At 42.4% G+C, this 14,468-nt stretch overlaps 1 protein-coding gene across 22 annotated transcripts in view; it reads right to left on the reverse strand.

Annotated features, from left to right (window-relative positions):
- Positions 1 to 14,468, reverse strand: part of NEB (nebulin) — a 189,221-nt gene that overhangs the window by 140,589 nt on the left and 34,164 nt on the right. For all 22 annotated transcript variants that reach the window (XM_080927589.1, XM_080927588.1, XM_080927583.1 and 19 more), the window contains exons 28-38: positions 13,534 to 13,731; positions 11,673 to 11,780; positions 9,564 to 9,662; positions 8,797 to 8,901; positions 8,609 to 8,716; positions 6,909 to 7,220; positions 6,622 to 6,828; positions 5,181 to 5,285; positions 4,407 to 4,514; positions 2,645 to 2,956; positions 1,536 to 1,742 (exon numbers count right to left, since the gene is read on the reverse strand). In XM_080927589.1, coding sequence (XP_080783715.1) covers positions 1,536 to 1,742; positions 2,645 to 2,956; positions 4,407 to 4,514; positions 5,181 to 5,285; positions 6,622 to 6,828; positions 6,909 to 7,220; positions 8,609 to 8,716; positions 8,797 to 8,901; positions 9,564 to 9,662; positions 11,673 to 11,780; positions 13,534 to 13,731 — 1,869 coding nt within the window. The remainder of the gene's footprint in view (positions 1 to 1,535; positions 1,743 to 2,644; positions 2,957 to 4,406; positions 4,515 to 5,180; positions 5,286 to 6,621; positions 6,829 to 6,908; positions 7,221 to 8,608; positions 8,717 to 8,796; positions 8,902 to 9,563; positions 9,663 to 11,672; positions 11,781 to 13,533; positions 13,732 to 14,468) is intronic.

A 14,468-nucleotide genomic window follows, 5' to 3' on the forward strand; every position in this document is an offset into this window, starting at 1 on the left:
TAGAAAGTGGCATACATTTACAAATGCATACACTGTCATGGGCAGGAAGCTGGGTAGGTATGTTTGTATCTTCATTCCACCAACTGGGATGGGGGTTTCTGTGTTTAAAGCTAAACAGAAGAAAGCAGATCTCTCCTTTTGGACTTTACAGTCTCATACAGAAGGCATGTTTCTGCATAAGCATGCAAACTGTAAACTATAGCTAAATTTGAGATATGTTGCAAACACAACAACCATACCAGAGAAACTTGGACAATCACGGAAGCAGAGTTATAGAGGAGAGGTACTGTGTGTGCTCAGACTTGGGTGGATGAGAGAGCTCCAGACAGAAAAATATCTAGGGCCCCAAGGCTAGAATAGCCACATGGAGAAGCGCAGGACAGCCTGATGACACCCAGGACTGGAAGTGACACAGATGGATGGGATAGCAATCCGTGGAACAGAGGTCTCTTCACCCAAGGTAAGGAGTTTGAATTTTAAGTTCGAGGAGAAATACCATAGAGGTTTTCCATACAAGAAAATGGGATTTTGTTTCTGGAGAGCCCAGACATTGAATCCAAGTCATCGACATGACAGACAAGGAACTCTGGTTGGTAACAGGTCAAAGACAAGTTTTGAAGAAAGCTAGCTCTTCAGGACATGGGCTTAGTATAGATACAGGATGGGGGGCGGCACATGGGTTACATCCAAAGTAACAAGCACATTATTTCTGGCTTGAGTATCTAGATTTATACTAATGGCATTTATTGCCATGGAGCAGATAGTACATTTTCCTAGCTAACTCAAACTCCAGGAGAAGTGATATCTTTCTCAGCACAGAAGAATCTGAGTATGGAAATACAATGTCTCCTTAAACTCTGCAGGGATACAAGAGCAGGGACCACCCTGAAGGGATGAAACCCACAGATAATCTGCAGGTCCGAGGCAAGCCAAGTGTGCCCTACTTTCCAACATCTGGGGCTAAAACAAATCTGATCTTTATGTTTTGAAATGTGTTTCTCGTCCCGACAGAGGCACTGTAAAAGACCTTTGAAGGCAGTGGGTGATGGGAAACTCTGAGGATAGTCATTTGCCTCTGATGGGAAGAAAGGGGAATGGGTATCAGAAAGGACAGCAACAGACAGACTGCTGGTTTCTTCCCCAGTGGCCTCAGTTTAAGAGTGCCTCACAGAGTTACACAAGAGGAGCAGGAATGCCATTTCTCTGTGTACCTGGGAGAACGCCGCACAATCAACAGCTTCTGCAATTCAGACCCAATTGGAGACGATCATACAAACACTCATCTCCCATGTATAATGTGCAGGTCCTACTTAGGAGTAACAGCAGCGCGGGGAAGATACAGCAGTGTTGGAGAGGCTGCCCATTTTCCCTGTCTTCAAATTCAACCTGGTTACTTCCAAAGTATCCCTGGGCTTTAAAACCTCTGAGAACAGTTTCTGTGCTACCACGTACCCACTGTCACGTGCGGAATGATGGAGCATGGTGCAGTGGATGGGCTATGGGGTTTATTTGTGGGCTAAAGGGAAACCTCTTACATCACTTAGCTGCTTTGTGTTCTGCTGAGCCAAAACCATGCCCATGGAGTCAGGCACACTTGTGAACTTGATGGTGTCTGGGTGCTGCCGGTACTTCCTCTCGTTCAGAGCATCGCCTGCTTTCTTGGCCTTCTCCACCTCCAGCGAGCCGATGGGGATCCACCCGATGCCCTTGAGGAAGCTGTTGTACTCATCTTTGTACACATTCTGCAAATGAGGAAGCCCAAGTGAGAAGGTTGCCTAGGCAACGGTGAAGCTTCCGGGACCGGCAATTCTACCCAAAAGACATGACAGCAATTATTCCCCACACCCCTTGCTTGTGACTATGTCTGTCAATCAGCTTATTGCCGGGAACTGAGAATAAGCCAAAGCTGGTTTGTTGTTAGACTGCATCATACAATGCGCAAGGGAGCCTAGGTCATGTATTTCCATGGGAGTGGTGACCTTCTGTTTCTACCTTTTGACAATAATACACTGGGGGTTCCTTTTGATTCCACTAAAAAGTTTAGAAGTTTGAGTTCCACCCACGCTGTGCACCCAAGTTACTCCGGATCCCCACTGGCAAGGGATTTTCACTGACAACTCAATGACCAAATACGATTTCTTTCCCTGCAGAGGACAAGCTTTACAGAAATCTGCAGACTGAAATGCCCTGAATGTTAAACACCTCCCTGTGGGGCTCGCTGTGATTCATGCTCCGAGTAGAGCCTTTCCAGTTCATTTGCTACGACTCATTACAGAGATTCACATGGATGACAGCGTAACCTTGAGTTTAAAAAAAGAAAATAAATTTTACTGAATTCAGAAAGAATTCAGTTTTGTATCACACAGCTATTGACCCTAAAGCAGGCCCACCTCTGGTTGAGAATCAAAGTCACTAGAAGAATGTGGTCCTGGCTTCATCAATACATTAATAGAGACAATGTCAGTGTTTACAATGTAAGTATAGGAAGTCAGCAAAATGTACCTTTGAAAGTTTTCAAATGGACACTGCTTATTCTAATGTGTTTTTCAAGTATCTCACTGCTTTTTAAAGCTGAATAGAGAAGACAGAAATGATCATCCTTTAAGGGCAAATGTCTTTGGGTTGTTAGGTAGCACATACTTACATCGCTCTGAATTTGATTGGCATTCCTTGTGTGCTCAAGACTCAAGGCGTCAGGTAGGTATGTGTAGTGATGTAGTGGTTGCTTGTAGTTGACATTGGTGGCCACGTCCTGGGCCATCCTTGCAGCAGTGATGCTAACCATGTCCCCAGGTGTATGGTAACTGGTTTTGGTGTTCTCATAGTTTTTCTTGTATTCTCGGTCTGACTGCAACTTTGCCACATTCATATAATGGACCAACTTGGGGTCATCCTGGAGGCTTCTGAAACCAACGTGTTTTCCCTTTGCCTTCTCATAAGCTTCTTTGTACTTATACTGTGGAGATAAAACTTGCTTAGCCAAGTCCTAGGACTGGGAACATTAGGAACAACAATTTTTTTTTCACACACAAAAGGAAACAGGATATGAAACATATAAAACACATCTAGAAAATGCATAGCCAAACCCCTTTAAATTCTGCAGGAACTTCAAGGGAGTCCCATGATAAATTTTATAATTTTCCACTTTGCTTGACTCCTACAGATGATGTGTAAACAGAACTATTTTTTAAAAATTAACCAGAATATGAACACATCACTTTCCAGATAAAAGATCAATGTCTTTTAGCTTCACGGGGATGTGGTATTTGCTAATACAGTGTGCAATGTTATGGGTGTGAATATCAGCCATGGTAGTAGCTGGGCCTTGGCCCAGTCCCTCCATCAACGGCTCCCTCTGCACACTCAGGACTGAAGTAACTGCAAGTGAATGAAGGAACTCCAGAAAAACCTATGGGGTTTCCCAGTAACAAAAACCTAAGCCAGAGCAAATCGGCTTAGGTCTTTCTCTGCTGGGACCATCATTAACATGCAGACTGGGGCACCCTGTGATAGGTCAAACCCTCCATAGTTATTCAAGAGAATCCAAATCTGCCTGAACCCTGGAGACCCTGAGCACTAGTAGCAGAAAGAGGAGTTCAGAAGCAAGGACTCAGCAGGTCAAAGGTTACCAAGACACCACTAGACATATTAGAGAACCCTCTGTAAACCTGCTAGGCAGGGAAAGGGGCAGAGCTATACTTCAGACTTCCACTTTCAATTTAGATCAGCAGTGCATTTCAGAGTCCTGGGGACAGTGTACAAATCTTGGAGGAAGGCATTTTCAGTCCATGCCTGCAAGGAAAACTACAGCATCTTTTACCCTTTCTCCTATGTAAGCTATACCTACAGCCGGCTTCTTAAGATTGTAACCCTGCAAGACATGATTGCCTAAAAATGTGTTTTTAAAGACGAGACCCTCTCTCTCTGTATAAATATTTGCATGTAAAATCATAGAAGAAATGACATCAATTGGCTAGAATAATTACAGCTATATCCTAAAAGGGGCAGGCGTCCCATGGCTTATGAGCTATCTGTAGATATGGAACATTCTCCATTCTATTTGATGCCCTGGAAATGCAGGCAGTCGTCTGAATTTAACATGTTACTGTCATTCACTTCATGTTCTCACTGAAAATAAATGTGAGCTGTCAGGGAAATGCGTCAGTGGAGGCAATTTTAGCCGTGAGTCAGGGGAGAAAGCTTCTGTGGGGACTTAGGACAGGCTACTAAATGCAGCCATCTGGGGAGAAAAAAGTCACAACAATGTTGAAAAGGTGGCAGGTTTTCAAAATAATGTTTTATGGAGAGGCTGGATGCCATTAATTGTATATACCCAAGCAAGCGGGTATCTGAAGACTTTTTTTTTTAAAAAGGTAGCCATTCAAATTTCACCCAACGCTACTCACATCGCTGGCGATATTTCTCGATGACTTGGCTGCGGTGATGGGAATGGCATCAGCCAGGACATTGTTGCCTTTGGCTATTAAGTCATGCCAGTCCCGTTTGTAACAGACCTGGGGTAGAAATCAAAAGGGAGTCAGTGCATTTTTTACCGGTCAGCTCAGGAGTCCCTTGAGCACTGGGGTTCTTTGGTTCTCTCAGGCATGTGAGCTGAGGGATTAGATCCCCCAATCACAAGTACTTGTCTAGGAGACCACATAAGCCAAGGGTCACACTTGGTATGTACACAAACAACGTCACTGGTCTCTGCACCAAATATTCACTCAAATCTGGCCTTAGCACACACATAGGAGGGATGCTGAAAATTCAGAGTGGATGAAGGAACAGTAAAGGCTATGGGAACTCTGGCATGTGATGCCTAATGGGAGAAAATGACACTGTGCTGTGGCATGAAGGATGGTCAAGAGGAGACCTGGAGGCCAGCTTTACAAATTTTACAGCTGTTGTTAAGAGAAAAAGGTAAACCAATCCCGTGTGCCAACTTGAAGACTAATCAGAAGAGCCAGTGGACATGCAAGGGACCCCGGGTAAAGGACACTGCTGCACCCCACAAAGGGGTCCTTCCTCGCCAAGAGCCCACTCAAGAGTCAAGAGCCACCATCCTGAGGTGTGCTCTGCTGGGCCCAAGAGTGGGAATACTTAATTATCCAGAGGCTTCCCTTAAGCTCATCTCCTGTCACATCAAGCTTCCTACCCCATGAGGGACCCACGGTACTCACGTCACTTATGTTGTAAGCGTTACACTTGGCCTGGAGAAACTGTGGGAGGTCAGGATTCAGAGTGTACTTATGCTTCACATCTTCTCCTTTAGCTCTGTATAAGATCTGCAATGCACAGACCCCAACATGAAACACCTTCTACACCCCGTTTCAAGGGAAACCCATTAACTACCTGCCTAAAGGGGTTGTTCTTAGCAGAACCTGCCACTGTTTTCCCTCCCTTTGCTGCCTTCTCTTTTCTTTATGGATCTTGCTATGTAGCCAAGGCTGGCCTAACTCTTCAGACTCTCATGTTCTGGGATGAAAAGAATGTGTCACCACATTGGGTCTGGGGTAACTTTTGTGCCTGTCAAATGTATCCAGTGAGGGAAGTGGCTAGGGGAGGAAGTAGAGGAAGAGCATTGGGGGTGGAGCTTGGCTTTAAACATCTTGTATCCATGCAGGAAATATCTTCACGTGTCTCCAATAAGACAGCCTTTCAATGTCAGTTGAAAAGGAAAATTTTATGATTTTTTAAAAAAATTATATATATATATATATATATATATATATATATTTAAAAAATCAGTGCTTGGGGAATAAATGCCTATGCTAAATTTAAAATTTGTCTTTTATTTAATAATTTAAAATTTATTTATTTTGTGTGTGTAAGCATTTTGCTTGCATGTATTTTGTGGCACCACCGTGCTCAGTCCTTGGGTAAGTCAGAAGGCGTGGGAGTGATTGACAGTTGTGAGCCACTGTGTGGGTGCTGGAAACCGAACCAGATCCACTGCAAGGACAGTCAGTGCTCTTAAATACTGAGCCATCTCTCTAGCCCCAATAGCTTCAACACTAAATATAGTTAATGTTCTAATTATAGTTTACTTTACAATTAGGTAAATTTTAATTATCTAAATCTAAATCTCTTTATATTTAATATAGATAATCATATACATTGATAATATTTAAATCTAAGTATATATAAAATCTAAATTCTAATTTAATATTAAATTACAAATGAAAACACATTGGTATAAACATAAACATATTGAGCTGGTACTTACCCTTAGAAGAGCCCCTGCCTGCAACACACACACACACACACATATACACATACCACATATACACACACATACACATATACACACACATATACACACACATACACATATACACACACATACACACATACACACATACACATACACACATATACACACATACACACACATACACACACACATATACACACACATACACACACATACACATATACACATACACACATACACACATATACACACACATACACACACATATACACACACCACATATACACACACATACACATATACACACATATACACACATATACACATACACACACATACATACACATACACACACACACACACACACACACACACACACACACACACACACCCCCCTCTGTACTCACATCACTGACTTGTTGGGTGTTCTGCTTTGCCTGCACCATCACAGGGGAGTCCACAATGCTGGTGAACTTGAGTGTGTCTGGATGTTGCCTGTATTTCTTTTCACTCAGGGCATCCCCCGCCTTTTTAACCTTCTCTTGGTCAAGGCTGCCAATTGGTATCCAGCCAATGCCCTTCATCCAGGTGTTATAGTCTTCCTTGTAGGCATTCTATGGCGGGAGGGAAAAGGCGTGAGACCCAGGCCCATCCTGTGACTGAGGGCTGGTCGCCTGGGAAACACCGCACTTACGTCACTCTGTATGTGCATCATGTTCTTGGACAGCTCCAGGTCCATGGCATCCGGCAGGTAGGTGTAGTGGTGGAGAGAGTGCTTGTAGTTGGTATTGCTGATCACATCCTGTGCCTTCTTAGCCGCCACAACATCGAACATGTCGTGAGGTGTGTTGTACTTGGTCTTTGTCTTTTCGTAGTCTTTCTTATACTCCCTCTCTGACTGTATTTTGGCCACGTTCATGTAATGAACCAGTTTAGGATCGTCTTGGAGACTTTGGAATCCAACCATTTTCCCTTTAGCCTTTTCGTAATCTTTCTTGTAATGAATCTATTGGGAGTGAAGATGGGCATATTTTAAAATGTAGCTTTGAAGATTGTATTGAGTAGTGCAGTCATAAGCTAAAGATTCCGAGCTTCCAAGAAATTTCTAAATATTCCCCTAATGATAGGATTGGTTCCAGGATTCCCCTCCCATACAGACACCAAACACCACACGTATGCTAGTCCCTTATGTGTGTGTGTGTGTGTGTATATATATATATATATATATATACACACACACACAACCTGTGCACATTCTCTCATCTATATGTCACATCATTTCTAGATTATAATATCTAGCAAGTTCTAAATGCTATATAAATGGCTTAGGTCGTTTTGAGGATGATAATGAGAAATTAAGCCTGTACTTGTTTAGTAGAGATGTAATTTTAAAGAATATTTTTTCCATCCATAGTTAGTTATCTGTGGGTATGAAATCTGAGGATATGAAAGACCAACGTCCTACATAGTATGCTAAAATAAAACATCATTTAGAAGTCACTTGGATGGCTATAGCTACTTCTGTCCACCCAAAGGCGGCTGGGGTGCAGATGCTACCATAATTCCCATCAGTGACAAACTGCTTGCTTCTTCATAGACACTGGTAAAAGTCATGTAATGAAGCATTTCTCATTCTCTCCCAATTACTCTCTGCTGCCAGCACCCCGGAATAGCTGAGGATTTGACAGCTGAACACTCAACAGAAAAGACATTTTCTGAGTACTTGATTATTGGCAAAGAAACTCGGAGCCAGTCATGCTGAATAAAATTTGGCTTTGCATTAGAAGCAGAGGAAGGCTGGGAATTCTTGGGGAGAACTGTAGTGGATCCTGGAAAACCCAGAGCAGATATGAGAGAACTCTGGGAGTTTCGGGGTGTGGGGTGGCTGGAAGAGCCATCCATGAAAAAAAAAGCCCAGGGAGAAATTTCAGGTGGGAGGACTTCTCAGAACAAGGACATTGGGAGTTTGTTCTGTTTCTGTTTTTGTTTTTGTTTTGTAAGTGTATTATATAATTACATCATTTTAATGAAAACTTCATTTCCACCAGATTTCCTAGGAAAATAGACATAATTCATGAAAAGGGGGGAAGGAGGGGAAGAGAAAATCATGTAAATTAATAAAGATTAGTGATAAAGTAGTCCATCTAGTGGTTATCACAACTTGAATTTCTTCTTGGCTTCCAAGTAAAGTGAATTTATGTAGAAGTCTACACAGTGATTTTAAGTCTTGGTGGCAACTCATGGGTAGATATTTATGCTAATCCTGCCTCCAAGGATACTAAGGTCTGTTTAGGGTACTTTTCAGACTAGTTTCCAGTGAGGAACACCATACTTAGTGACTTCTGGATGTCCCGTTGGGTCCTATGTGACACACGTGACCATGTTTGGACTTACATCACTTGCAGCCTGTCGAGCAGCTTTGGCGGCTTTGATGGGAATGGCGTCAATTCTCAGGTCATAGCCCTTCTTGCTTAAGTCCTTCAGGTCAGCTTTGTACATATTCTGAAAGAGAAATCCCCCTTGAGTAAGACGGCAAGGCCACATCAGTAAAGGCCGGGCATGCAGGACAATGACATACGCACCTCACTGATATTGTAGGCGTTCACCTTAGCCTGAATGAACTGCGGCAGGTCTGCTGGCAGGTTATACTTGTGCAGAATTTCCTCCCCCTTGGCTTTGTAAGCAATCTAGGAGAGAAAGCAGCCATAAACAAATGATCAAGGCCCAGGAGAATAATCTCAAGGTGTATTTCATGAGGTAATGTTAAGAAAGACACTCTGCTACTTTCTCTACAATCACCTGCAAAAACATCTATGTGCATTCTAAGACCCATGCAGTGCCATGGAGTTCTTTTCCAGTGTATAGTCACTGTTGGAGATCTGAGCACAGACTAGGAATCTCTGACTCTAGGTAGAGGTGCCTGGAGGACCTCAGCCTGGTCATTTCCCTGAGCCAGAGCAGGTTATCGGGGCAGACCATAACAACAATCTATTTCAGACTTTATGCATGACTAAAGGGACTTACGGGTGGTTAAGATACAATCTCTAAGCCCTGCCTTAAGATACAATCTACATTCAACATGGCATTCACCTTATATCTGTCATTAAAGAAGCCTCTCTCGCCTTACCTGCAGACAGCCTTCCCTTGGTGGTGACCGGATAGTGTACAGTATATGCAATACCCCAAAGATATGATAAGGGGTATGCGGCATCACTGGGTGGCGGGAATTTAAGCTGCCCAGAGGAGGCTCTTCAGATGGTAAAACAGCTACAGGTGACCTGTGAGTCTGAGTGCAGGTACCAGGAAGCAGCTACTAAAGCACACACACACACACACAGTGGACACTTACGTCGCTCCTCTGGGCCTGGTTAATTTTAGACTGTACTGTAATGGGAGCATCTTCAATTGAGGTAAACTTGAGCGTGTCTGGATGTTGGCGGTATTTTTTCTGTTTGGAGAATCAAAAAGGAAGATTAATGATGACTTTCTCACTCCAGGCTAAGGTTGAAATCTCTGGCGTTTCCTTTGGAAAGACACAGGGATAATTATAAAATTATCAATTTTATAATACTGGAGTCCCGGTAGCCTTGGATGAGGGAAGAATACACTACACAGACAAATGCTTTAAAATTGGTGTCATGGTGGGCGCTCTTATCACATAAAAAAAGGGCTTTCTGTCACTCAGTCCAGAAGCACCAGACAGGTCTTTGAAGGGTTATCAGAAACCAAACAAAACAGAATCTAAATGTAAAACAGGGCTAGCCTCAATCTCAGTGAATATCCAAGGATGGTCTTGAACTCCAGATCCTCTTGTTAGATCCTGAAGACCCTAAGAATCTCATTAGCACCTGAAGTAAAGATGTTTTCTGGCTAGGGATAAATTGCCAATGTAGAGAAACAGCTAAAGTTCAGTGAGAGACAGAGAAATGTTCACTTTGCAGCCTTATGGTGGCTTCTTTTGTTTGCACCACTGATGTACTTATTGAAGAGGGTCTTTGGGAAGGTCACCCAGCTGGGAAACTGATACCTTGTCACAAACCTATGGCTTTCTTCGATACTGATTTGTCCAGTAGACAGCCTTGGGGCACACGGAACAGCCCACTTTTAGATGTATTTAACACTGCTTTGTCAAATCCAAACTTGTGGAATCTACCAGCCTAGGAAGACATTTCCTGAAAGATTCTCAAGAAGGCAATTTAGCCTTCGCTAAAACCAACCATAAGCACACAGTAACTAGAACACTTCTAGCCAGAACAGGGCAGAGAAGCCTCACTCCGCGCCACTGTTCCTCAGAGCCCTCCTTCCCTTTCCTCAGTGATTCGGTCACGTGGCAACAGTGTGTTTCCAGCAGCTGATAGATAAGGCATAGGTACTGTGGCCATATTAACAGTCTCAGGACTGCTCTTCCCCTAAGGCCAAGTGGCAATCTGTGAACTAATGCAGAGTCATCAAGACTATAATTGAGGGCACAATTCTTTTGTTTTTTTTTTTTTTTTTTGCTAAATTTTAAAAATTATTTTATATACATTCCAAATGTTGCCCCCTTCCACAGTTCTACACCCCTCCTCCTCTCCTTTGCCTCTAAGAGAATGCTCCCCAGTCATATATCCCCCTCACTCACCCACCCACCCCCACCATCTTTAAAGAAGAATCTTTGACAGCTACATTACTCAGTATTACCCCAGGCTGTAAACAAACCCACACCTACCATCAGGTCAAGAGACCATTAATATATGATGTGTCTTTGCAAAAAAAAAAAAAAATGTAATTAAAAATAAATTAATTTTAAGCATAGGCAAAAGAGTCATAAGAAGCAAAAGAAGCCAGAAATCAAAGAAACATTTATACAAGGTAAAACTATAGAGACCAGAACAGCTCAACAATGGCCCATGGTCTGTCTGTTTTCTTTCCTTCCTTCCTTCCTTTCTTCCTTCCTTCCTTCCTTCCTTCTTTCCTTCCTTCCTTCCTTCCTTTTTAGAAATTCCAAGGTGTACTATTAGCATTTTAAAATTAATTTGTAAGGTAGTTTTTAGGGTTCATGCCTAGAATTCCCATACTCAAGGGCTGAGGTAAGATTACCACCACATGTTCGATGCCAGCCAAGGTGATATAATAAATTCCAGGCCAGTCTAGGTCACAGAGTGATTAAGTGTCTTAAAATAAACAAAAACAAAAATGGAAAAAAAAACCATCCTGGTGGGAGTGAGGCCACAAATATATGAGTTATGTTCAAAACAGTTAAATTTGACATTATACAAAGTTATTCAACTATATTTGAATGTTTTAAATGAACAGTTCAGATATTATAGACAAGGTATAAATATCTTTCTGAATGATTTGCACCTTAAAAAAATCTTTTCAGTACCAATGGTCAAAACATGAAGCAGAAAACAAATGCTTTCTTACAACTTAGCATTGTATTCAGATGTGGTGCTCTCTAGCATAGCAGCGGCCATACCTCATTAAGAATTTCCGAGGCTCGCTTTGCCTTCTCCATCTCCAGGGAACCAAAGGGCACCCAGCCACAGCCCTTCATCCAGCTGTTGTAGTCAGCTTTGTACTCCACCTATGGCAAAAGAGGAATCACATCTCCATCACTGGCATTACTGCACTGTGGACGTCTTACTCAGTGTTGTGAATATTTTTGCATAGGAGTGCTGTTCCACATGTGTACATTTCTTGGGTGATAATCTGCAACACGTGGACACCTAACTTCTAATTGCCACGCCCTCCATTTCCATCTTAGGTTTAGCTTGATGGAAAAGTATGGAATTCTAGCCCAGAAAACACTTGATTCCAAATTGCATTTTAAAGGATAGATGATGGAACATCGGCTGGAATGGTTTGCTCCTTGGAACTCTTAGTGTTCCATCTCTGTGGACAAATTAGACTGGAATTGATGATCCTACTAAGAGTGAACAATCTTAGTTACTTTTTAATAAGGCTGGATGGTCATTGCTTATCAAAGCCCTGGCACACATTGCCCTTCATGTATAATGACCATCTTAGGAAGGTTTCTGCACCGGCCAACAAAACATTTGGAAACAGTTCTACTTACTAAGCTGCTTAAACAGGCAGTTATTACTTGGGGACAGTCACCAGATGGCAATAAAATTATGAGATCTTCTAGTCATCTGACCATAGATGACACCCGAAATTTATCTCTGGTAACAAGGTAAAAAAGCTGTTGGTTCTTTACGCTATATTTTTGAAAACTGAAGTAGGAAAAAAAATCAAGAAATCAACCTTGTTCCCTAGGAACTTCAAATAGAACTGTGATGAAGACATAGAGAAAAATTAAATAACCAAGGAAACAAGATCACGCGTACGGTAGGACTGTTGCTTGTAGTGCATGTACCTAACAAAATTAAATGGTTACTCTGTGTTGTGATGGTCTAATAGAAATTCCTGCCAGGAAGCTGTGAGATTACTTAGAAAACAGAATGAGTTAAAGTTGTACTCAAGTGTGCTGAGTTCTCTGTGCTATCCAGTTAAAGCCCCTTCCTCTTATCTTGGAATGGCAAATTGTTGCCTAGAATGCAACTCTCAAAGGTCCTATCAGAGATCCGGTTTGCCAAGGATGGAATGCTCCATTTCCTGTCTGCAGGCATATGTGTGTTTTAATAAGTATTTGCATTTGTTTGTTCCTGCAGACGTGTCTAACTGTGATGGAATTTCCCTTTAGCCAGCAAGGGACTTAGCACTCTCAGATGTCACACTGCTCCAAACTTCCACCAACGGAAAAATGAATACACAGATATGTCAGTTATTTATTTATAAAGGAATATTGCTCAGCTTTAAAAAGGACAATTCTGACAAAAGCTATATATTAACATGTCTAAACCTTGAGGAAATTATGCTAAGTGAAAACAAAAATAAAAACAGTCTCTAGAGACAAATACTGTATAATTCCACACACGTGAGATGTCTGTAATAGCCACACTTACAGCAACAGGTGGTTCCTGGGGGAGCCAGAAGAGGAGAAAACGGGGTATCTATCTAAGAGCACATTTCCTTCTGAGCCATCTTGCTGGCCCTTGGCATCCATTTAAATACTCAAAACAATTTTGGTTTTACTTCAGTTTAACACTGGAGGTCTATTAGTTCAGCAAGATTGGTAACTTTCCCAGAAGGAAATAGTTAACAAAGCACATGTCTGACACATGTGCACTATCCTGTTGACATATGTTTCTAAGAACCCCAGGGGCCATTTCCCAGTACCTCCATGCTTCCTCACAGACAGGGCAGATGGCAAGGCTCATATTAGACTCTGTCCCATCTCACCTTCCAAAGAGGGGGAAGCAAAGCTCGTTACTCACGTCACTCTGCAGTGCGTAGGCCTTCTTGGCCAGGTCCACATTGATGCTGTCAGGTGGGTAGCTGTAGTTGTGTAAGACGTGTTTATAGTCCACGTCACTGGCAATCGCCTGAGATTTCTTCGCTTGGGTGACTTGGATCATGTCAAGAGGGGCTGTGTAGATCGTTTTTGACTTTTCATAGTCTTTCCGATATTCACGCTGTAAGAAGAGTCTGTTTAGTTCAATGCGTCCTTGGCGAATTCTCAGGAAAGCAAAGTATAACTTAGAGAAACAGCCACAAACATTTGAGTAATTATTTTGCCCCAAATTTGTTCCTTTGTCTTACATCATCAAATTCCTTGAGAAAAATGATAAAATGTGGACAGACCTTCCCAATTTCATTTTACATTTATCTTTTGATTTTTTTTTTTTTTTTTTTTTTTTTTTTTTTTGAGACAGGTTCTTGCTTGTGTGGCTCTGGATGGTATTACCTGTGAAGCCCAACCGGGACTCAAACGATGGCAACCCTCCTGCCTCAGCATCCTGAGTGCATGAGTGACCACGCCAGGTTTTCGACTTGTTCTGCCTTCTTATTTTTTGTGGGTTGTTATTTTCAGGGAATTCATTTGTCAGCTGTGAAATCCAAGTGCTGGCTGATGGACGGAAGACTGGAAACTTGCTGTGGCAAGCAAGCTCATGTTGGAAACCTGCCTCATCAGAAAGGGACTAATGGGGAGGCGCTGCAGTGGCAGTCGGGGGAAGTAACTAGCTGAATTGTTTTGACACTTGCGTTTGTGTTCTCAGCAGCCGACACATATCAGTGTCTATCAAACGCTGTCAAAACACACCACACAAAACTTGCATGTTCCTGTTTATTGCTGCCCTCTTCATAATAGTCAGGAACTGCAATTGGCGTGGCTGTCCATCAGTGGTCAAACGGATACACAAAATGTGGT

Source organism: Micromys minutus, assembly GCF_963924665.1.
Source record: "Micromys minutus genome assembly, chromosome: 13".
Classification (NCBI taxonomy): domain Eukaryota; kingdom Metazoa; phylum Chordata; class Mammalia; order Rodentia; family Muridae; genus Micromys; species Micromys minutus.